Source organism: Cynocephalus volans, chromosome 8 (assembly GCF_027409185.1).
Source record: "Cynocephalus volans isolate mCynVol1 chromosome 8, mCynVol1.pri, whole genome shotgun sequence".
NCBI lineage: Eukaryota > Metazoa > Chordata > Mammalia > Dermoptera > Cynocephalidae > Cynocephalus > Cynocephalus volans.
The window spans coordinates 81,742,930-81,768,127 of NC_084467.1; the positions used below are offsets into that span (position 1 = coordinate 81,742,930).

The 25,198-nt window shown below is 39.3% G+C and overlaps 1 protein-coding gene and 1 pseudogene across 1 annotated transcript in view; one reads left to right on the forward strand and one right to left on the reverse strand.

Moving 5' to 3' along the window:
* Window positions 1-3,373: 3,373 nt before the first annotated feature.
* Window positions 3,374-20,463, reverse strand: LOC134384206 (large ribosomal subunit protein uL5-like; annotated as a pseudogene).
* The window catches only part of MTF2 (metal response element binding transcription factor 2), a 54,239-nt gene continuing 49,450 nt past the window's right edge, over window positions 20,410-25,198 (forward strand). The window contains exon 1 of the mRNA XM_063104649.1: window positions 20,410-20,638. Within this exon, the coding sequence (XP_062960719.1) occupies window positions 20,634-20,638 (5 nt within the window). The 5' untranslated portion in view covers window positions 20,410-20,633. The remainder of the gene's footprint in view (window positions 20,639-25,198) is intronic.

The following is a 25,198-nucleotide window of genomic DNA, read 5'->3' on the forward strand; positions in this document are numbered from 1 at the left end:
CGAACCCGTGGCGGGAGCGTCGCTGCGCTCCCAGCGCTGCACTCTCCCGAGTGCGCCACAGGCTCGGGCCCCAAATTAACTTCTGATCCTTATAATTCCCTATTTGAAAAATAGGGATAATAATAGGATTGTTTTGCAAATGAAAAGAGATAATACATGCAAAGCATTTTAACACAGTAAGAGCTCAATAATGTTGACTATTATTTCAATCTCCTTTTTTGGGGGTGAGGGGCTGGCTGGTAAAGGGATCTGAACCCTTGACCTTGGTGTTATTAGCACCATGCTCTAACCAAGTGAGCTAACTGGCCAGCCCTCAATCTCCTTTTTTCTCTCCCCCTAACCATCTTTCAAACTTGTACCTCTTTTTGCTCTTGTAGTACCTTGTGCTTCCCAATATTATAATATTTGCTACACTATATTGTAGTTTCCTTCCTACCCCCTAAAGAGTAGGAACAGGATCTTGTTCGTAGTAATATTCCCACTGTCTGGCATGTAGAAGATGCTTGTCAAAGAACAAAACTTCAACAAACTGAGTTTCAAAGATCTAATTGGCTTTTTATTAGTGATTTATGAACCAGGCAGTATCCAATCTACAAAACTGAAAGGAGCTCTGATGAGCTAAGTGGAACGGATGAGTTTTATAGGCAGAAAAAAGCAGAGGCAAGCAAGAACAAGGAACAGATAGAGGACTGGTCATTTCAAGGTTAGTTTCCTTATAGGGATGTAAGCAAAATCTTGTTGGCTAAATGGGTTTTGGCTTTCATTTCTCTCCTGACTTCTTGGAAGGTCAGATATCTAAGTAAACATCTTAGAAGACAATTTAGGTTTTGATCTGGTGATGTGAAACTTTAGCATGAGTGACTTTATGTTGGATTTGCTCTCTTTTCTTTGACATGCTCAATAAATGAGTGTTGAGGAAACAAATCCTTTCCTGGCTATTCCAGCTCTAACCAATATTCTCTCTTTTGAGTGCATATAATAATTATAATATTTACTACACAATCCAGCATTTAATTATTTAATGCCTCTTATCACTTCGTGTATTTTATTTTCTCAATTAGATTGGGTATTCCTTGAGGGTACACAGTAATCTAATAAACACCTGTTAGATGATAGGAAAATACATGGTAGGCACTCAACAAATTATTATTAAATGAATGAGTGAAACACTTCTTCTCTTGCCTTCCCATTACTGACCTGCCCATTAAGTATTTCTAGGATCTCAGTTGTTAGAAGGAAAATAGGGGAAGAAAAGTGGGCTTTTGCCACAGTGGGTGGTGGTATAAGGGTATAAGTACCTTCTTTGTTGTTGTTTTTTTGGTGGCTGGCCAATACAGGCATCTGAACCCATGACCTTGGGGTTATAAAACTGCATTCTAACCAACTAAGTCAACTGGTGCGCCTCACCTAATTACTTTGGAAAGCTCATAGGAACCAGGATCACATTTATAATGCACCACTAAGAGGCAGCCAGCTATACTAACTTCCTATGTTTCTCTTTTATATTCTCTCCAATCTTTTTGATATTAATTAACGACACACTTAGTTTAAGAGCAAGCTGATTTAAAGTAGCAAGAAGGTATCCTACCATTTCAAAAAAGCAAAAAGATTTACCATGATGGAAAGTACAAAGAAATATATTTTTATAAGCTGAAATGATATCATTGATAAGAATTTTGCTTTATCTTGCTGTGAAGTTTTTCTGCAATAAATGCTCCAAATGTTGTATGTATTGCTCACTTTAAAATTTCCATATATCAGTAATACTTGCCATAACCAGAAGGTTGTTTTACTTTTTTTTAAAATAGAGTACTTTTCAGGGCAGTTTAAGGTTCACAGCAAAATTGAGTGGAAGGTACAGAGATTTTCCTTATATTCCCTTCCTCCACACCACAACCTCCCCTACTATCAATACATATAGCCTCCCCCTACTATCAATATCCTGCAACAGCGTAGTGCATTTGTTATGATAGATGAACCTACATTATCACCCAAAGTCCATAGTTTACATTAGAGTTTACTCTATGTATTCCACATTTTATAGGCTTGGACAAATGCATAATGACATGTATTCATCATTATAGTATCATATAGAGGAATGGCTGGTTAGCTTGGTTGGTTAAAGTGTGGTGCTGCTAACACCAACGTCCGGGGTTCAATCCCTGTACTGTCCAACTGCCAAAAACAAAAAACAAAACAAAACAACAACAAAAACTCATATAGAATAGTTTCTCTGCCCAAAAAAATCCTCTGTGCTCCACCTACTCATCGCTCCCTCTTTCCTAACTCCTGGCAACCACTGATTCTTTTACTGTCTCCATAGTTTTGCCTTTTCCGGAATGTTGTGTAAGTTGGAATCACATAGGACGTGGCCTTTTCAGATTGGCTTGTTTTACTTAGTCATATGCATTTAAGGTCCCTCCATATCTTTTCATGGCTTCATAGCTCTTTGCTTTTTATCGTTGAATAATATTCTACTGTTTGGATGTACCACAGTCTATCCGCTCACCTACTGAAGGACATCTTGGCTGCTTCCAAGTTTTGGCAATTATGAATCAAGCTGCTATAAACATCCATGTGCAGATTTTTATATGGACATAACTTTTCAGTTCATTGCGGTAAATACCAAAGAGTGTGACTGATGGACTGGATGGTAAGAGTATCTTCAGTTTTGTAGGAAACTGTCAACCTGTCTTCCAAAGTGGCTGTAATATTTTGCATTCCCACCAGCAATGAATGAGAGTTCCTGTTGCTTCACATCCTTGCCAGCATTTAGTATTGGCAGTGTTCTGGATTTTGGTCATTTTTATAGGTGTGTAGTATTTCTTTTTTTTTTTTGACTGGTAAGGGGATCACAACCCTCGGCTCGGTGTCGTCCGCACCATGCTCAGCCAGTGAGAGCTCCGGCCATCCCTATATAGGATCCGAACCCGCGGCCTTGACGCTACCAGCGCCGCACTTTCCTGAGTGAGCCAAGGGGCCGGCCCATTTCATTGTTGTTTTAATTTGCAATTCCCTAATGACATATGATGTTGAGCATCTTTTCATATGCTCAATTGCCATCTGTGTATCTTCTTTAGTGAGGTGTCTGTTCAGGTCTTTTGTCCATTTTTTTTTTTTTTTCTAAAAGATGACCAATAAGGGGATCTTAACCCTTGACTTGGTGTTGTCAGCACCACACTCTCCCAAGTGAGCTAACCAGCCATCCCTATATAGGGATCTGAATCCGTGGCTTTGGTGTTATCAGCACCACACTCTCCCAAGTGAGCCATGAGCTAGCCCCCTTTTGTCCATTTTTTAACTGGGTTGTGTGTTTTCTTTTCTCTTTTTTCACTGAAAACTTTTTATTGGCCTTTTAGATCGAAACAGGAATTTATTTGCCAGGAAGGATGATTCCATCATACTTCTGTTGGAACAAGTGCTTGGCCTCCTCTTTCCTGGTTTGTGTTTGGCCCCAATGCAGCCTGTCCTGCACTTCTTGTCTACAATACTGAAACCTGGCCTATCCAGCACCACATAGAAGTCCAGGTTGTAGATACCAATGCTTGGGTCATATTTGATCCCCAGATCGATGTGTTCCTGGATCCCAAAGCCAAAGTTTCCAGTATCCAAGAAATTATTTTTTCTTAATTCATACTCGTGTACCTTTAGGTCTTTCTCCAGGATTTCTTCTGCCTTGGCCCCACAGACTGTGCTGTGGACAGCAATCTTTTCATTTCTCCTGATGCCAAAGGATCTGACAATGTATCTAGCTTTGGAAAACACAGGGGTCTGGCCTGTGGGCTGCTTCAACATCTTGGCTGCCTGGGTCAGTCTGTCTCCACTCTCCCCCACACAAATGTTGAGGCAGAGCTTGCGGATGCGAAGTTCTCACATGGGGTTCTCCTTTTCACCTTGATCCTGCACCTTGATGGAGAACAGGAAGAGCCTGTGTTATGTATTTTCTTATTGTTGAGTTTTAAGGGTTCTTTGTATACTCTAGATAATCATACTTTATCAGATATGTATTTTGCAAATATTTTCTCCCAGTCTGTGGATTGTCTTCTCATTCTCTTGATTGTTTTATTTTTTAACTCAATAAAACTTTTTTCCAGGTATGTATGAATTTATAACAGAAAGTTAAAATTATTTAAATAAGATTGTTTTCTTCACTTCTTTGACATAATTATCTTTGGAGTGGTTAAATTTTAAGTTGTTTATTAAGCTTGGGACTTCTAAAAATTATAATTTGAAAAGATTGTCACAGTTATAATAAACAGATTGTACTCTTACTTTATAAGAAACGTGTTATTAGTTAATTCTGTATCAGGTAGGAATATATTTGGTTGAAATAACAGAATCTGATTATGATGGATTAAACAGATATGAATTTATTTGTTTTATATATGAATAATCATAACAATAACCAACATTTATTATTTACATATTATGTGCCAGACATAGTGCTAGATGCTTACATGAATTTCTAATTTTATCTGTTTTTTTTTTTTTTTTAAGGATTCGAACCCGTGGCCTTGGTGTTATCAGCACTGCACTCTCCCGAGTGAGCCACGGGCCGGCCCCTAATTTTATCTTTATAACAAGCCTATGATATAGATATAATAAGAACAATTACTATATTATTATTAACCCTATTATTAACTCCCATTTTATAGATGAGGAAATAGAGGCATGGAGAAATCAAGTAATTTGTCAGGTCTTATATAACAAAAAGTTCAGCAATCCAAAGCCAATATAATTCTTAAGGATGTTAACAGTGATGTAGTTTCCTTTTATTTTTCTGCTTTACCATCATCAGTATTTGGCTTTTGTCCTCCTGGTCACAAGATAGCTGCTGTTATTCCAGGCACTGCATTCATGTCCCAAGCATGGAAAAGGAAAAGGATGAAGAACAAAGGGAAAAAGTCAAGATGGGTATGCCAGTCAAGATTCTTTTTCTAAAATCCTGAAGCTTTGTATATATATGTTTATATATATGTGAAGGTTAATTCTAAGAGTCAACTTGGTTAGATGAAGGAATGCTGAGAAACCTGCTAAAGCTCTCTTTTTAGGTGTGTCCATGAGGATGTTTCCAGCAGAGATTAGTATGAGAGTCTCAGTGGTCTGGGTAGGAAAGACCCACCCTCAATGTGGGTGGGAACCATCCAATCTGCTGGGGGTCTGGAGAGAACAAAAGACACAGGAAAGAGGTGAGGCTCTCTCTCGATCCGCTGGAGCTGGGATACACTCTTCTCTCCTGTCCGTGGACATCAGAGCTTGAGACTCGTTAGCTTTTGGGTTCTAGGACTTACACCAAGGACACCATCAGCTTCCCTGGTTTTGAGGACTTTGGACTTGGACTGAGCCACGCTACCAGCATCCAGTTTATAGACGGCCTATCGTGGGACTTTTCTTCATAGTCATGTGAGCTAATTCCCCTAATAAATCCCTCTCATATAATTATAACATATCCTATTGATTCTGTCTTTCTGGAGAACCCTGACTAATACAGATTTTGATACCAGAGAAGTGGGGTGTTGCTTATAACAAATACTTGAAAATGTGGAAGCGGCTTTGGAACTGGGTGTTGAGGAGAGGCTGGGGGAATTTGGAGCAACAGGCTAGAGAAAGCCTAAAGCTTAGTGAAAGTTTAGAAGTGGAGCTGCCTGAGGACTTGGGGACCCAACCCCCACACCAGTGTGCAGAGGACATGGAACATGGAGTCAAGTTATCTGATTTGCCAGCTTTGAGATTCAATGCTTGCTCTGCTGGGTTTTGGACTTGTTTGGGACCTGTTTCTCCTTTCTTTTGGCCTATTTCTCCCCTTTAGAATGGGAATATGTACCCTATGTTTGTCCCACCTTTGTATCTTGGAAGTAGATAACTTGTATTGATTTCACAGATGGGACTTTGAACTTTGGACTTTTGAGTTGAAACAAGTTAAGACTTTGGTGATGAAATGAATGTATTTGCATGTGAAAAGACATGAGTTTTGGGGGGCCAGATGTGGAATGTAGTGGACTGAATTATGTCCCTTCAAAACTCACTGAATCTTGAATTGTGTCCCCCAAGTTTATGTATTAGAATCTTAGCCCCCACTGTGACTGTTAAGAGAGTCAGAAATCCCATTATGGTAATTGAAAGGTGGAGCCTTAAATAGGTGATTAGATTGTAGGACCATGCCATAGTGAATGGATTAAAAAATGGTGGTGAAGGCGTGGTTCTGGGGGTTTTAAAAGAAGAGGAGAGTCTGTCTTTCTTGCTCTCTCTGCTCACTCTGCTTCCAACATCTTGCAATGTGAGATTCCTGGATCACTGTCACCACCACCAGATAGACTCTGGACTTCCCAGCCTTAGAAACTGTAAGCAATAAATTTCGTTTTTCTTTATAATTACCCAGTTCCGTGTATTTTGTTATAAGCAACACAAAACGGACTAATACAATACATATAAGCAGTAGTTGTGTGAAGTGAGGGGGAAGTTGTATAAAGTGTTTTTATATATGTATATAAAGCCGGAATTGTTGAATCTGGCCAGCTTTAGTTTTTGGAGAGTGTGGAAAGTTTAGTATTTTAGCTTTCCAGACTATCTAAGTAAGAGGCATCCTCTCTGGGTAGAGGAGTTGTGAATGGCTTTTGGGCTTTAGGGCTTAACACGACACTATTTCTTCACTGACTATTTTTTTTTTTTGTCGATGGTATCACCTTTGTATTGTTATTTTCTTCTTTTTTTTTTTTTAAATTTTATTTTGTCGATATACATTGTGGCTGATTATTGCTCCCCATCACCAAAACCTCCCTCCCTCCCCCCTCCCCCCCAACAATGTCCTTTCTGTTTGCTTGTCGTATCAACTTCGAGTAATTGTGGTTGTTATATCTTCTTCCCGCCCCCCCGGTTTTGTGTGTGTGTGTGTGTGTGTGTGTGTGTGTGTGTGTGTGTGTGTGTGTGTGAATTTATATATTAATTTTTAGCTCCCACCAATAAGTGAGAACATGTGGTATTTCTCTTTCTGTGCCTGACTTGTTTCACTTAATATAATTCTCTCGAGGTCCATCTATGTTGTTGCAAATGGCAGTATTTCATTCGTTTTTATACCTGAGTAGTATTCCATTGTGTAGATGTACCACATTTTCCGTATCCACTCATCTGATGATGGACATTTGGGCTGGTTCCAACTCTTGGCTATTGTAAAGAGTGCTGCGATGAACATTGGGGAACAGGTATACCTTCGACTTGATGATTTCCATTCCTCTGGGTATATTCCCAACAGTGGGATAGCTGGGTCGTATGGTAGATCTATCTGCAATTGTTTGAGGAACCTCCATACCATTTTCCATAGAGGCTGCACCATTTTGCAGTCCCACCAACAATGTATGAGAGTTCCTTTTTCTCCGCAACCTCGCCAGCATTTATCGTTCAGAGTCTTTTGGATTTTAGCCATCCTAACTGGGGTTAGATGGTATCTCAGTGTGGTTTTGAGTTGCATTTCCCGGATGCTGAGTGATGTTGAGCATTTTTTCATATGTCTGTTGGCCATTTGTATATCTTCCTTAGAGAAATGCCTATTTAGCTCTTTTGCCCATTTTTTAATTGGGTTGCTTGTTTTTTCTTGTAAAGTTGTTTGAGTTCCTTATATATTCTGGATATTAATCCTTTTTCAGATGTATATTTTGCAAATATTTTCTCCCACTCTGTTGGTTGTCTTTTAACTCTGTTAATTGTTTCTTTTGCTGTGCAGAAGCTTTTTAGTTTGATATAATCCCATTTGTTTATTTTTCCTTTGGTTGCCCGTGCTTTTGGGGTCGTATTCATGAAGTCTGTGCCCAGTCCTATTTCCTGAAGTGTTTCTCTTATGTTTTCTTTAAGAAGTTTTATTGTTTCAGGGTGTATATTTAAATCCTTAATCCATTTTGAGTTGATTTTAGTATACGGTGAGAGGTGTGGATCTAGTTTCATTCTCCTGCATATCGATATCCAGTCATCCCAGCACCATTTGCTGAAGAGGCAGTCCCTTCGCCAGTGAATAGGCTTGGTGCCTTTGTCAAAGATCAGATGGCAGTAAGTGTGTGGGTTGATTTCTGGATTCTCTATTCTATTCCATTGGTCAGTGTGTCTGTTTTTATGCCAGTACCATACTGTTTTGGTTATTATAGCTTTGTAGTATAGCTTAAAGTCAGGTAGTGTTATGCCTCCAGCTTTATTTTTTTTGCTCAGCATTGCTTTGGCTATGCGTGGTCTTTTATTGCTCCATATAAATGTCTGGAGAGTTTTTTCCATTTCTGAGAAAAATGTCTTTGGAATTTTGATGGGGATTGCATTGAATTTGTATATCACTTTGGGTAGTATGGACATTTTCACTATGTTGATTCTTCCAATCCAAGAGCATGGGATATCTTTCCATCTTCTTGTATCCTCTCTAATTTCTCTCAGCAGTGGTTTGTAGTTCTCATTATAGAGATTTTTCACCTCCTTGGTTAACTCAATTCCTAAGTATTCTATTTTTTTGGTGGCTATTGTAAATGGGCAGGCTTTCTTGATTTCTCTTTCTGCATGTTCACTATTGGAAAATAGAAATGCTACTGATTTTTGTGTGTTGATTTTGTATCCTGCTACTGTGCTGAAATCATTTATCAATTCCAGCAGTTTTTTTGTAGAGGTTTTAGGCTGTTCGATATATAGGATCATGTCATCTGCAAACAGGGACAGTTTGACTTCATCTTTTGCCCTTTATTTCCTTCTGGATGTCCTTTATTTCCTTCTCTTCTCTGATTGCTCTGGCTAGTACTTGCAACACTATGTTGAATAGGAGTGGTGAGAGTGGGCATCCTTGTCTAGTTCCTGTTCTTAAAGGAAAAGCTTTCAGCTTTTCCCCATTCAGGATGATATTGGCAGTGGGTTTGGCATATATGGCTTTAATTATGTTGAGATACTTTCCCTCTATACCTAACTTATAGAGGGACTTTGTCATGAATGAGTGCTGAACTTTATCAAATGCTTTTTCAGCATCTATAGAGATGATCATATGGTCCTGTGTTTGAGTTTATTAATATGGTGTATCACATTTATTGATTTGCGTATGTTGAACCAACCTTGCATCCCTGGGATGAATCCCACTTGATCGTGATGAATAATTTTACGTATGTGTTGCTGTATTCTGTTTGCTAGTATTTTAGTGAGGATTTTTGCATCTATATTCATCAAGGATATTGGCCTGTAGTTTTCTTTTTTGGTTATATCTTTACCTGGTTTTGGTATCAGGATGATGTTTGCTTCATAGAATGAGTTTGGGAGATTTGCGTCCGTTTCAATCTTTTGGAATAGCTTGTAAAGAATCGGTGTCAATTCCTCTTTGAATGTCTGGTAAAATTCTGCTGTGAATCCATCTGGTCCTGGGCTTTTCTTTGTTGGGAGCCTTCTGATAACAGCTTCAATCTCCTTTATTGTTATTGGTCTGTTCAAATTTTCTACGTCTTCATGGTTCAGTTTTGGGAGCTTGTGTGTGTCCAGAAATTTATCCATTTCCTCTAGATTTTCAAATTTGTTGGCGTATAGTTGTTTATAGTAGTCTCGAATGATGCCTTGTATTTCAGATGAATCAGTTGTAATATCGCCTTTTTCATTTCTGATTTTTGTTATTTGAGTCTTCTCTCTTCTTTTTTTTTGTTAGCCATGCTAATGGTTTGTCAATTTTATTTATCTTTTCAAAAAACCAACTTTTTGATTCGTTGATCTTTTGAATTGTTTTTTGGGTTTCAATTTCATTCAGTTCTGCTCTGATCTTAATGATTTCTTTCCATCTGCTAACTTTAGGTTTGGATTGTTCTTGTTTTTCTAGTTCTTTAAGGTGAAGTGTTAGGTTGTCCACTTGCCATCTTTCCATTCTTCTGAAGTGAGCGATTAATGCAATAAATTTTCCCCTCAATACTGCTTTTGCAGTATCCCACAGGTTTTGGTATGATGTATCATTGTTTTCATTAGTTTCAATAAATTTTTTGATTTCCTGCTTGATTTCTTCTTGGACCCATATGTCATTAAGTAGAATGCTATTTAATTTCTATGTGTTTGTATAGTTTCCAGTTTCGTTTGTTATTAATTTCTAGTTTTAATCCATTGTGGTCTGAGAAGATACATGGGATAATTCCAATTTTTTTGAATTTATTGAGACTTGATTTGTGACCTAATATGTGATCTATCCTGGAGAATGATCCATGTGCTGATGAGAAGAATGAATATTCTGAAGTTGTTGGGTGGAATGTTCTGTAGATATCTGCCAATTCCAATTGGTCTAGAGTCTTGTTTAGATCTTGTGTTTCTCTGCTGATTCTTTGCCTAGATGATCTGTCTAATATTGACAGTGGGGTGTTCAGGTCCCCTGCTATTATGGTATTAGTGTCTATTTCCTTCTTTAGGTCTAATAGAGTTTGTTTTATAAATCTGGCTGCTCCAACATTGGGTGCGTACATATTTATGATTGTTATGTCTTCTTGATGGATCAGTCCTTTTATCATTAAGTAGTGTCCCTCATTGTTTCTTTTTATGGTTTTTAGTTTAAAGTCTATTTTGTCAGATATAAGAATAGCTACTCCAGCTCGTTTTTCTTTTCTGTTTGCATGGTAAATCTTTTTCCATCCTTTCACTCTTATTCTGTGTGAATCTTTATGGGTGAGGTGGGTCTCTTGTAGGCAGCGTATAGTTGGGTCCTCCTTTTTGATCCAGTCAGCCAGTCTGTGTCTTTTGATTGGGGAATTTAAGCATTTTACATTAAGAGTTGTTATTGAAAGGTGTTGATTTATTCCTAGCATTTTATTGGTTGTTTGGTTGTCTTAGGTGTCTTTTGTTCCTTGCTTTCTGATTTACTGTTTGGTTTCTGTGTTTGTTGGTTCCTTAGGTTGTAGATAGTGTTTTTGTTTGCTTGTTTTCTCTTCATGAATGCCATTTTTATTATATTAGTGGGTTTTGATTTTTCTTGGGTTTTTATGGCAGTGGTAGTTATTTTTCAGGAACCAAACCCAGTACTCCCTTGAGGATTTCTTGTAAGGGTGGTCGTGTGGTAGTGAACTCCTGCAGTTTTTGTTTGTCTGAGAAATATACTATTTGCCCTTCATTTTGGAAGGATAGCCTTGCAGGGTAGAGTATTCTTGGCTGGCAATCTTTGTCTTTTAGTATTTTGAAAATATCTTCCCATTCCTTTCTAGCTTTTAGGGTTTGTGATGAAAAGTCTGATGTTAGCCTAATTGGGGCTCCCTTATAGGTGATTTGATGCTTCTCTCTTGCAGCTTTTAAGATTCTCTCTTTGTCTCTGAGTTTTGCCAATTTGACTATGACATGTCTTGGAGAGGGCCTTTTTGGGTTGAATACATTTGGAGATCGTTGAGCTTCCTGGATCTGAAGATCTGTCATTTTTCCTATACCTGGGAAATTTTCTGCTACTATTTTGTTGAATATGTTTTCAATGGAATCTCCATTTTCCTCCCCTTCTGGAATACCCATGACTCGGATATTTGAGCGCTTAAGGTTGTCTGATATCTCTCTCAGATTTTCTTCAATGTCCTTGATTCTTTTTTCTTTCTTTTCGTCTGCTTGTGTTATTTCAAACAGCCCATCTTCAAGTTCAGAGGTTCTCTCTTCAACTTCGACAAGTCTGCTGGTTAAACTCTCCGTTGTGTTTTTTATTTTGCTGAATAACTTCTTCAGTTCAGCAAGTTCTGCTACATTTTTTTTCAGGACATTGATTTCCTTGTACATTTCCTCTTTCAGATCCTGTATACTTTTCCTCATTTGATCATGATGTCTAGCTGAGTTTTCTTGTATCTCATTCAGTTTCCTTAGAATTATCACTCGAAATTCCTTGTCAGTCATTTCAAGGGCTTCTTGTTCTATAGGATCTAGTGTTTGAGATTTATTAACTTTTGGTGGTGTACTTTCTTGATTTTTTGTATTTCTGGTATCTTTTTTTTGGTGTTTATTCATTGTGGCAGGGGGTTTCACAGTCCACCGGTTTGAGACTAATGACTAACTAGGATGTTGCTGTGGTTGCCAATTTGGTATGGCTCCCGCCGTGACTGCTCAGTTGGCCTCTAGTGCCTTGTGTGTGTGGTTGCCTCGGGTCTTGGGCTTCTCCGGGGAGCCACCTTTCTGGTCAGCTTGGACTCTGCTGGGCTGGTGGATCATGTACCACAGGGTTTGATCTCTGTTGAGCTTTCACTTCCTGTGCAGGACTTCTCCCTGTTCCGTGTGCTCTGGCCCAGGCTGTTGGATCGTGCAGTGGCGACCCCACAGGGTGTGTAGTTTCTGTCGAGTCTCTGCCTCCCTGGCCGCACGTCTCCCCACTCTGTGCGCACTGTGCTGGGCTGGGGCGTGTCTTCTGCAACCCTCGTCTATCAGCTGGGCCTTCAAGACCCTGCTCGGCACCGCCTCGCCCAGGAAGTCTACCAGGTTTCTGGTAGGCACAGACGACCGGTCGCTCTGGGTGCCTTTGTAGCACTGTGTAGATCTTTCTCGGGACTTGTTCACCTTTGTATCCCCCTGGCATAGACCGAATCTAGCGCCCACCTGCAGCCAGCTCTCCGGCAGGTTCAAGCGGACCTGGGAACTCTCCTACCACCCTATTCCCAACCAGAGATTGGTTAGGCTTTTTTCCAAACTGGTGGCCGCAGAGATGGTATCTGCCTCCCAGTAACGGGAAGTTTACTGGGGGCCGGAGACCAGGGTGTGGTGGAGTGACAGTTGGCTCGTCCGTACTTCCTTGCCCTCCCGACACTGGCCTGAGATGCCCCCCGCCACCAGCCCTGCCAGAGAACCGTGGAGGGAGTGGGAGGGGAGGCCGGCCCGCAGGCTCTGGAAAGCCCCGCGCCGGGCCAAGCAAGTGGGAAGGCTCAGTGACGGCTGAGCCAGGTGGAGCTGCCAGCACCTGGGAAAATGGAGGCAGCCCCGGGGTGGTGAGTGAACCGGTGATGCAGGTGGGAGCCGGGTGGGCATCAGCCCCCCGAACAGGGCTTGGCCAGGGGTCACTCACAGGCCTGTGCCAGGTCAGGCGCTCACTCTCTGCCTCTGGTTTGTCGCCTTCCCCGTTCTCGGCCGCTGCTGCCTCGGGCTGTTCAGTCATGGCGTGGCTCGGGCGCTCCCAGGAATCTTCTTTAATGCCGGCCTGAAACCTCAAATCCTGAATAGGGCAGCTGGTCGCCTTCAGCATGGCCCCGGCCTCCGGGATCCTGTCTGTATCCACAGCAGCCCTGGCGCTGTGTTCCCTGTTTCGAGACTCGCTTTTGCAGCTAAGAAACAGTTCTTTTCCTGCTCCACACTTCAAAGCTGTTGCCTGTAAATGAGGGAGCCTCTCCTGCCGGGGGCAAAGTGGCAGTCACCCCTCACGACCGGCCACCAGCAGCGGTCCTCCCTTAAGAGATGGCGAGAGGAAGGTCCACAAGTTTCCCGGCTGCCTGAGGCCCAGTGGCCGCCTTTTCCACCTCATCTACTCCTGGCCAACCGCCGCAGCCACCGCCATCTTGAGAACCCCCTCACTGACTATTTTGTAGACCTCACAATCAAGGTGTATTTCATGTCTTAGATATCACTGCTGGTGAGGATATATGAAACCAATGCTCTTATACTTTGGTAACATTGTAAATTCGTTCAACACTTTTGGAAAGCAATATTTAGTACATATTTTGAGATTCATTAAAATGTTTTTTACATCTTGGGCTTCACCCAAGTGCAAGGCAATCCAAGTAGGAACCCGAACCTAAGGGAGGGTTCTGCTGATCAAGTCCAGCTTGAAAAGGCATTAAGAAGTTGATAACTGATGTACTATTGAGATAGAAAAGTCAAGGAAATCAAGAAAAAGATAAGTATATTCAAAGCACATAAGGTGAGGGGACTGACAGGTGGATCATGAGGATTGGTGGCCAAAAGAATTGAGAGAGGGAAAATGATATACAGACCAAGACATTTAGTTTAGCGTCTGATCTGAGAACAGAAGACATGTGCCAGGTCAAAGATATAGTTATAGATGTCTCACAGGGCCTGCCAGGATGGATATTGCCTTATTACCTAATAATTTTACAACTAGAAATTCTTAGGGAAATACCCCAAATAATGAAAAATGTATAAGTATGAAGACATTCATTCATTAAAGCATAACTGTAGTAGCCCAACCTAATTACGTAAAAATTAAAAGTTAAAGTAATGGAGTATTCACTGATGGAATACTGTATGTGCACTATAATTACATTTAAAAAAAAAACAGTGGCAATGAGATTTTGAGCAAGGTTTGTTTTTCCACTTTTGAGCTTGGGATAATATGGTCATGGTATATTATGACTATGTTTGAATAAAGCCTCAACTATTCATCTGAATATAAATATCAAAAGACATGCAAAATATATTTTTTCCCTTAAAAATTATAGTTTTTATTGTGGATAAACAGTGAGGAAGGCCATTTTTCCTTCTGCATAAAAATTTGATCCTCAGTTACCTCTCTAGTTCTGTTCCTCTGGTAACCTAATAAAAGTAAATTGTCAACTATGTTACATTGCTTATCATAAAAATGACCAGTGATTGGTTAACTGTATCTGGAGAGGAAAGAATTATAAATGAACTATAAATACGTGATAGGAAGCTATTGCTTTGGGATTTCTTGAGTGTGGTGATTCTTGTACTTGGCATGCCCTTGCAGGGAACCTGGAAGGTATCCCTGTGGAGTTGCTATAAGAGATATTAATTGCTGTAGGACAAGAGGTTTTTAAACCCAGGGTGGTTCCCACACATTCCAAATATGAGCCTTATTCCCTTGCTCCTGAGCTATTCCCTGGGGAGTCAAATAAAATAGTGGGTTGCTGCATAGACTCATTTAGGAATTATTCTTACAGAATAGTAACACGTGATGTTGCCTTGATGGCAAGCTATGGTTCCTGTCCTATATCCTTCTGAATTATTAATGCTCAGTGTGGAATTTGATACCCTTCTGAGTATGAATATTTATTTGGATGTAAAACATCTCATAGTGGGTAATGAAGTTTATACATTCCTATATTAGTTGTCGATGTTCAGTTTAAGCATATGGAATAAAAATATAAACACTTTAACCATACTGCCTGGGTCCTGACTCTGGCATTTACTAGCCATTTGACATTGAGCAAGCTCTTAAATTCTCTGAGCCTCAATTTTCTCATCTGAAATTGCAGATATTTCTATCTCAAAGAGTTGTTAGAATTAAATGAGTAATACACTTAGGACCTGTCATATTGTAAATATTCAATAAATGTTAGCTATATTATTAAAAATCCATAAATCTCTCTTAATGTAGATAAATATAGTAATAACTACTCATTCATTATTCATTTAGTCTATATAAACTTATACTCAGATTACAATAATAATAACTTATTCTGTATATCAGTCAGGGTCCAATCACGAGAGAGAAACTACAAAGTAAACTGAATGGAAAAAATTTACTATAAGGAATTATTAACTATTGCAGAGGATTGGAGTAATGATGGATTGTCTAGTAAGAAATAAAGAGAACTCCAAAGAATATAAGAATATCAGATGTAGGGAACAACCAGTACCCCTAACTCTGAGAAAGAGTGCCTAAAAAGGACCACCCCTCCCATTCCCCACAAACACATACTCTGATGAGATCCAGACCCTGATAAAGAGCATGACTGTGCCTTATTTATGTAATGGCAAAGAAGTTATTGTGGTGCTGAACTAGCAAATTGCTGGAAATCTGTCCTCTGGGATTTGCCATAAATCTGCCCTCTGGAGTATCAGAAAAACCGCTCATGAGGAGGTGACTCATGTAAGACACTCCTTACAAAACTGCTTGAGAATGAGTGGCATAGAAGCTGCTGCTAGTGCTGCTGGCCACTGTGCACTATAGAAGCTGGATGCTGGGGAAGCCGCTTGAGCTGCAGGATCCTTATGCTGGAAAAACTGTCCACACTGCGGGAGCTGGCTCCTGAGGAAGCTGTATGTGTTACAGGATATGAGCTCTGGGGAAGCTGTGCAAACTGTAGGAGCCTGCTGAGAGAGCACATTGGAACCAGGAAGGTAATCCCCTTTATACTGGATGGTCTCTCTAGCACCCTCCTCTGACAAAGCTTAACATTCGGCCGGCTGGTGAAGGAAAAATATTTAAAGGGCCCATATCCATTTTTACAAAGCAGGTAATGAAGAATGTTGGAAACAATAGGGAAGCAAGGAGTTTAAATCTGTTATATACAAATTACTGGGTTTAGGAGCAATGTTCATGTTATACATAGATGCTTAAGCTTTAGATGAAAAGTAAAGTAATTTTACTTTTTATTTTATTTTATTTTTTTATTTTTTTATTTTTATTTTTTTTTGTCGTTCTTTCGTGACCGGCACTCAGCCAGTGAGTGCACCGGTCAGTCCTATATAGGATCCGAACCCGCAGCGGGAGCGTCGCCGCGCTCCCAGCGCAGCACTCTACCAAGTGCGCCACGGGCTCGGCCCTTTTTATTTTTTTATTTTATTTTTTATTTTTATTTATTTTTTTTTAAAAAAGTAAAGTAATTTTAACAAATCTTTTTGATTTTGATTATTATGAAAACATTCATTTTTCTTTTAAAATTAAAAAAGCTTTTTCATTTTTTTTTTGATGTTTTAGTTTATTTCCCTTTTCAGACTGATGAAAACAAATTCTATAAGGACACAGAAGGTCTTTCTTTGACCTTTCCAACTTGTCTGATTATTTGCATTTCCTTTTCTTCACAATGAGCAGCATCAACAGTCTAGTAGCCTTTTTTCACAATAGACTAATAGCTAATAATTGGGAGCTTGTACAATATGTTTGTAAATATAGTCACCCCTCGGTATCCACGGGAGATTGGTTCCAGGATGTCCATCGATACCAAAATTGTGTGGATGCTCAAGTTCCTTATATAAAATGGGGTAGTATTTGCATATAATCTATTCACATCCTCCTGTATAGTTTAAATCATCTCTAGATTACTTATGATACCTAATACAATGTAAATGCCATGTAAATAGTTCTTATATTGTTTTTTATTCGTGTTATTTTTTATTGTTTTTTCCTGAATATTTTTAATCTGTGGTTGGTTGAATCTATGGATGCAGAATCTGTGTATAGGGACGCCTAACTGTATAGTATTTTATTATAAAAAATTGAGAATTATCTACTATTTTGAATATTCTGCTCAAATTTTCACCTTTTTTTATTTTGGGTTCTAATTACGGTAGACAGTTCAATGCTATACTAAGTTCTGTTACTTATTAATATATTTAGATTGTATCAGTCAGAGTAGAATAAGATATGCTGGGTGGCAGACAACTCCAAATTGCAGTGGTCTAACACAATAAAAGTTTATTTCTCTAATTGAATATTCACATGCCAAAAGATGAATATAGGTCCATACCTTACACTCTACACAAAAATTAACTCAAAATTGACTATAGATCTAAACACCTATAAAACTTATAGAAGAAAACTTACTAGAAAATAGATTTTGGGTCAGGCAAACAGTTCTTAAATATAACACCAAAAGCATGTGGCATTAAAGAAAGAAAAAAATAAATAAATTGAACTTCATTGAAATGAAAAAAACTTCTGAATTTCAAAATACACCATTAAGAAAATGAAAAGACGAGTCATAGAATGGGAGAAAATCTTTGCAAATCATGAATCTGATTACGGCCTTGTATCAGAATATATAAAGAACACTTACAACTTGATATAAGACAAACAGCCCAGTTAAAAAATGGGCAAAGGATTTGAATAGACACTTCGCCAAAGAAAATATAAGAATGGTTATTAATAAGCACACAAAAAGATGCTCGACATCACTAGCCATTAGGGAAACACAAATTGAGACCATAATGAGAAACCACTCACCCCCACCACAAGTAAAATCATTGCAAAATGATTGCTTATACTTTGGAAAACAGTTTGGTAGTATCTTAAAAAGTTAAACATAAATTTATTATACACCCCAGCAATTCCACTCCTAGGAACCTACTCAGGAAAAATAGAAACAAATGTTCACACAAAGACTTTCACACAGATGTTCATAGCAGTCTTTTTCATAATAGCCAGGCATTGGAAACAATCCAAATGTTCTTCAACTGCTGAATGGATGAGCAATGGAATTGAATTTTATTCAGCAATAAAAAGGAAAGAACTTCTGAGTGGTACAGTGTGGATGAACCTCAAAAACATTGTGCTGAATGAAAGAAGTCAGATGCAAAAAACGACATATTGTATTAGTCCATTTATATGTAATGGCCAGAAAAGGCAAATCTGTAGAGATAGCAGATTACGTAGAGTTGGGAGTGGGAAGGAGGATCGACTGCAATGAACTTTTGGGGCGGTGATGAAAATGTTCTAAAACTGGATTGTGGTGACAGTTGCACAACGCTAGTCTCTGCTTATTGTAGTCATTTAGGGACTCAAAGAGACAGACATTCCATCTCAATACAAGCTTCCATGATTACCACAGCAGGGTGGAGGGAGATATGCCTCCGCCTCTTAAAGATTCTCCTAGGAAGTTTATCACTTCCCCTCCTACTTTATTGGTCAAAGCAAGTTACATGGCCAGGCCTAATTTCAAGGGTCCAAGAGAGTGCAATTTTACTATGTGTATAGAAGAGAGAACCAGAATATTTGTGAATGACCCAAACGACAATCACAGAAATAACAAAGGGTACAGTTTATTCTGACTGGAGTTACTTTGCTTTGTATTTCTGAGGGACTTGACATTTGTTTCTTTTTACAGTCCTATCTATTGCATTTTGCTTCGTTAGAAATTTCTAAGCCCACAATTACAGATAATTTTTATATTTTACTGTGACTCTGAGTACGTTTATATTAAATGTTTGGTTACGCCTTTGTACCCATGTTTTTCCCCCCGTGTTTTCATGGGAAAAAACAAACTTTGTAACAAAAAATAGAGGTATCATTTACTTCTTTGATGTGTAAGGGATTAGAACACTTTTGTGTGGCTGAAGAGGCCAAAAGTTAGAACAGTAAGTGGAAATTATAGTAAGGCAGATTGTATATCTACATAACAAATAATTATCTAATAGAGTCTCTGAGACTGAAATGACTGCCTCTGAGTATCGGATCACTGAAGATGTTAAAGGTGAGGCTTGACCACCACTTGGCAGAAACGTTGAGAACTGTAGACTCGGTATTCTCCAAAACTGATGTTCTGTGATTAGGCTTAGCTGCACAGCAAATACATGTGTGTGTAACATCTTTACTCATTTCTGGATTGCAAGTACTTTTTTTTAAGTCAAAATTTTCCTCAACCATCGTATGAAGGGCATTGAGTATGAGAAACTGTGTTGTGAGAACTGAGATAAAGTGAAACTTGAAAGGTAGCAGATTCAGTGAAGCTGTAGTAAGAAGACAGACTTAAAAGATTAGGACTATTACTCAGGAGAAGCAGAGGAGTAGAAAGGTATGACAAAATATTTAAAATAATGAATGATATTGGATAAAATGAATATGCTTAATTGCCAAGTTCTGAGATCATAGGCTGAGGGAATCTTTTGTGAAATACGTGCATAGTGAGTTAACGCCACAAGAGGTACTTTTTCAGACAGAAAAAACATGGCATTCATTATCCCTATGACACAATACGGAACAAAATTATAAAATGATTTAAAAAATATTTTGACAAACGTACCACACGTGGCTACTATGCAGAGCTGCGTTGCGTCTAAGTCAAAGAGACAAGCATGCCCTCTTACGGTTTGTTAGTTAGGACCCCTGTCGGCAGCAGAATATTGGGCAGGTTAAGGGTCTGCCCTAGTACGAAAAAGTTCTGTGGTCCTAAAATAAACCATTATGCTTGGGGGTTATTCTCAGATTTCATTCCAATTAGGAAGGATTACAAAAACTTTCCATCATGAGAGAGAAAAAGACTGAAAATCTTCCATATAAGCAGCACCTGATAAGAAGAAGCTTGGGGCTGGATAGTAATCGCTGAACAAAATTTAATTCTGACATCCCTGGTCTCCTCCCCGCTAAAGGAAATTCTAACAGTAGGCCTTAGGGTGAAAAAACGTGCCTTAAATAAGGTTTTCTCCACAGTAAGGAAATTGGCCCAGCAAGATGTACAGAGAGCACTGTCCTATTTCTCAAGGAAAGACCACGCATACTAGAGGTTAGACACTTTGCCCTTTATGAGAGACACAGAGCACCCACAGCTTCCCGGCCAGGAGCGCAGCGTTCACTATTGTGTAAGCACGGGCGGCGGAAGAACTTAATCCCACCGCAACGTTAAAGAGTCCTTCTTTGTTCAGCTTCGATCGGAGACGCAGGACGAGGTGTTCTTCCGCGCTCGCAAGGCAGTCCCCGCCCCCTCGCGGCCCTGGAGAGCTGCCATTCGGCACCGGAGTCGCTCCGCGCTCCCAGAATGCACCGGCAGTCCGCGGGAAACCAAAATGGCGAAGGGCTGTAGCTAAGTGGTCTGTGTTTGAGGCCGGTGTACGGACGCTCATTCTACGCCCAAACCTCGTCGCCAAGGACCTCGGTTTGTGCGTGCGTGTGTGCGGGGTGCCCGGTGGGGCGGCTGCCCAGTAAGTGCTTGGACTCGCAGGGGAAGCGCCCAAGGGAACGTGATTGGTTGTTTTTTCCTGTATGAAGCGGTTGGCACCACTGAAGTGACCGAATGAGGTGAGAGACCTTGGCCTGGGAATCGACTCTTTCGGAGGAGGTGGGGATTGGGGGGAGGAGGAAGAAGGGAAGCAAGTATAAAAGGGAAAGATGGAGGATAGAGGTGGGGGTGGGGGCTACTGTATGTGGGTGCTTTTGCATTTAGGTATGTGTTGAAAAGAATGGATGAAAAGGAGCAGTCAGTTGAGTATTGGCGAATATAGGGACTAAAGGAGTGAGCAGGGCGTTGGGGGAGTCCGTTGGAGGAACTAGATGAAACGTTGAGACGGGGAAGCTGTGTTTGGAGGGCAGGAAGGAACCTGAGGGCGGGAGACGGTTGGAGGGGCAGGATGAACCTGGTGACGAGGGGGTGGGGAACCGAGGGGAGGAGCCATTAGGAAAAGGGGGCCGAAGGAGATATGGGGAGCAGAGTGGAGGGTCTGCCTGGGACCTTAGGGGGCGCAAAGAGAAGTAGCAGCTTGGAACCGGAGGGTGGGTGGTGGAATTGGAGTAAGGGGAGTAGAAGAGCTGGATGCAGTAGGAGGATTAGGGGAACACTGAAGTGGAGCCTGGGAGCAAACCCTGGAAGCTTAAAAGGAAGAGGTGGGAGGGAAAATGGGATGGGGGAGAGGTGCCTTATGTTTGGAGCGCACCAAAAATCTGAGGCATTTCTTCTGTTGAATTAAATCTAACTCATATCCCTGCTCGGATGTAGATTCGTATTGTATTTCTTTTTATAATGGAAGTAATTACAGTTTAAGCGATTTTAACTAATTTTCCAAGATTTCTTAATATCGGTAGTGCCAGAACTCTCTGTTTTACAATCTAGAATTTCTCTTCTAAAGCAATTGAAGGGAACAGATGATTTTATCGTAGTGATTTGACAAACAGTCGAGGGTTCGTGGACAATGGGAGAAGGGTTATGCAATGTTATTCGATTCTTTAAAATATTTAACTTTGGATAAAGATAGAAACCATGTAATACCAATTCGAATATGAAAACCTAGGTATAAGCCTGTGTTAAGATATAGGAAGACACCACGTTAAGTCAGTACAGAGCTAGAAATATGTAAATAGTGCCTGATTTAATTTGACTCCAGATGCTCTGGTGGTGGTAGTAGCTTTCCTCTTTCTGATGGATTCCATGTGACTCTCCTGTATACTTTGCTACAGGCAGGTTTCAATATCCATGTTTTCATTTTTGTGGATTACTTTTTTGGCAGTGAATTGCAAAGACAGTTGAAAATAAAAGTATTTAATGTTCATAAAATAAAATGTACTTAAATTCTTAAGTGACTTTTTCAGAGGTTTGAAAATGTTTTACATGGAGCCATTTTGACTAACGGCTTTAGGTGCCCAGTAGTTAAGGCGAGGAAGGAGCTGATTTTAAATTTCTTAACATAAAGTATTCTCTTTTCTATTTGGAACGTTCCTTGCACTCCCAAGTATTTACAGCGATGGCTTGAGAGGGAATACAGGGTGAAGTTGCTTTTTTTTAGGTTCCTTTTATATAAAGGTATTTTAAAATTTGCTCACCTTCACCTTCAGTTTTTTTAAAAAGTGCTACAAATGTTCTAAATATTTGAATTAGGAATGCACCGGCTTCCTGATACTGCATATTTATAATGTTAATAGGCATCAACATAAATGTGTACCTATCAGGATGAAATGCACACACAATTTTAGAACTAGATGTATGGAAATCATCTGATTAAACCTTTTTTCTAGATTAAATAAATGTGTATAATAGTCCTTTAAATTATGCCTGTTGCCTCAAAGCTCTGTTGGGAAAGGAGTTTTATTCTGTGTATTTTGCTATGGGTCATAAACTCTTTGATGTCATGGATTATAAATATACCTTTTCATTAGACTTTTACTAAAAGGATAATTTGCTTTATTCATATTTCAGCATAATCTTTATATCTGACTCGATGAAACTGGAACTATAGTAATAATCTATTTTAACAGATGGGGAAATTTGTTCCGAAGAGTTGCCATGGCCAACATCTGCAGTTTGGCGGTTCTGAAAACTGCTGTTTTAGTTAGTCTGCACTTCCATGAAAGATATTCGTTGGTTGATACTTTTATGCTTTGTTTCCTCTGTTCTTCAGAAAATTCATTTATTGCACTCTAAATTGGAATGTAGAAGTTTCCCTGTGGATGTTTCTTATGCGTTAGGGTTGTGCTGTCCAGTAGAACTTTTGGCAGTGATGGCAGTGTTTTATATTTGCTCTATCCAGCGTGGTAACCACTAGCTCCATGTGGATGTTGAACACTAGAAATTTAACTAGTGAGACTGAGAACTGAGTTTATAATTAAATTCATTAAAACTAAAATTTATTTATTTATATATTTTTGTGACCGGTAAGGGGATCGCAACCCTTGGTGTGGTGTTGCCCGCACTGCGCTCAGCCAGTGAGCACACCGGCCATCCCTATATAGGATCCGAACCTGCGGCGGAGCGCCTCTGCACTCCCAGCGCCGCACTCTCCCGAGTGTGCCACAGGGTCGACCCTAAAACTAAAATTTAAATGGCCATGTGTAGCAGTGGTTATTGTATTGGACAGCACAGTTTTAGGGGTTATTGTATTCATGGATTAGGAATTGTCACATCCATTAACCATGGAAACCACAGGAATTGCCTTAGAACTGAGGAAGTTCAAATTCTCTTTGTACACTTTAAGATGAAGTATTCTTTGTTTTTGCTATACACCATTCTTCTGTCATATCTCTGTTTTCACATAACATTGCAAAAAAAAAAAAAAAAAAGGTTGTGACCTCTCAGGTCTTTTTAAGGTAGAAGATTCTGCATCCTGTGTCAAAAAGCAAAAATGGATGATAGGAATTTTACTTTACTTTGTTATTTTTTTGGCGGCTGACCCCTACAGAGATCTGAATCCTTACTTTGTTATTTTTTAAAATTTTATTTTGTTACTTTTACACTTACAGTAAAACTTTCTTTTGGGGAAAATTTCAAACATATGCAAAGTGAGCAGAATAGTGTAATGAACTTTTATCCATCCACTCTTGTTTCATCTATTCCTCCATCCACTCCCCACTCCACTCTATTATTTTATTTTTTAAAGTTTTTTTTTTAAGGTAAAATTTACGTATATTGAAATGCACAAATCTTTACAGTGTTTTTTTTTTTTTTTGGTGCCTATCTGGTATGGGGATCTGAACCTTTAACCTTGGTGTTCCAACACTGGACTCTACCCAGCTGAGCTAAACGGCCAGCCCATTAATTGTACAGTTTTTAATAACAGTTTTATTGATATATAATTCACATACCATTATTTATATGTACATAATTCACATGTACTCTATTAAGGTATACACTTCAGTGATTTTTAATATAGTCACAGTGTTATGCAACCATCATCATCATCATCTAATTTCAGAACATTTTTATCACCCTGAAAAGAAAATCTGTATCCAGTAGCAGTCACTCCCATTGCCCCCTCCTCCCAGCCCTTGGCAACCTCTAATCTTTCTGTGTCTATACATTTGCCTATTCTGGACATCTCTTGTACATGGAATTGACAATATATGGCCTTTTGTGTCTGGCTTCTTTCACTTAGTGTAATGTTTTCAAGGTACATCCACGTTGTAGTATGTATCAGTACTTCAGTTATTTTTATGGCCAAATAATATTTCATTGTATGAATATACCACATTTGTTTGTCTATTCATCATTGATGGACTTTGGGTTCTGCTTTTGGGCTAGTATAAATAAGGCTGTTATGAACATTATATGCAGGGTTTGTGTGGACATATGTTTTCATTTCTCTTGGGTTTGTGTCTAGGAGTAGAATTATTGGGTCAAATGATAACTCCGTGTTTCACATTTTGAGGAACTGCCAAACTGTTTTCCAAAGAGACTGTACCATTCTACAGTTTTACCTGCCTGCTATTATGAGGTTTCCCCTTTCTCCAAATCCTCACTGATACTTGTTATTGTTTGTGTTTTTTATTATAACCATCTTGGTGGGTATGAAGTGGTATTTCATTGTGGTTTTGATTTGTACTTCCCTGATGGCTAATGATAAGTGTCTTTCCATGTATTTATTGGCCATTTTTATACCTTTGGAGAATTTTCTATTTAGGTCCTTTGGCCATTTAAAAAAATGTTATTTTTTTATTGTTCGGTTGTAAGATTTCTTTATATGTTTTGGATACAAGTCCATTATCAGATACATGATTTCCAAACATTTTTTTCCCATTCCGTGGATTGTCTTTTCACTTTTTTGATGGTGTCCTTTGAAGCACAAAAGTTTTTAATTTTGATAAAGTCCAGTTTATCCCCCCCCTTTTTTTTTTGCTTGCTCTTGTGAAGTCATATCTAAGAAACCATTGCCTATCAAGTTTACAAAGTTTTACTCCTATGCTTCTAAGAGTATTACAGCTTTAGCTCTTACATTTAGGTCTGTGATTCATTATGAGTTAATTTTTGCATGTGCTGTGAGGTAGGGATCCAACTTCAGTCTTTTGCATGTGGGTACCAGTTTCCCAGTACCATTTGTTAAGAAGGCTATTCTTTTCCCATTGAACTGTTTTGGCACTTTGGACCATACATGTAAG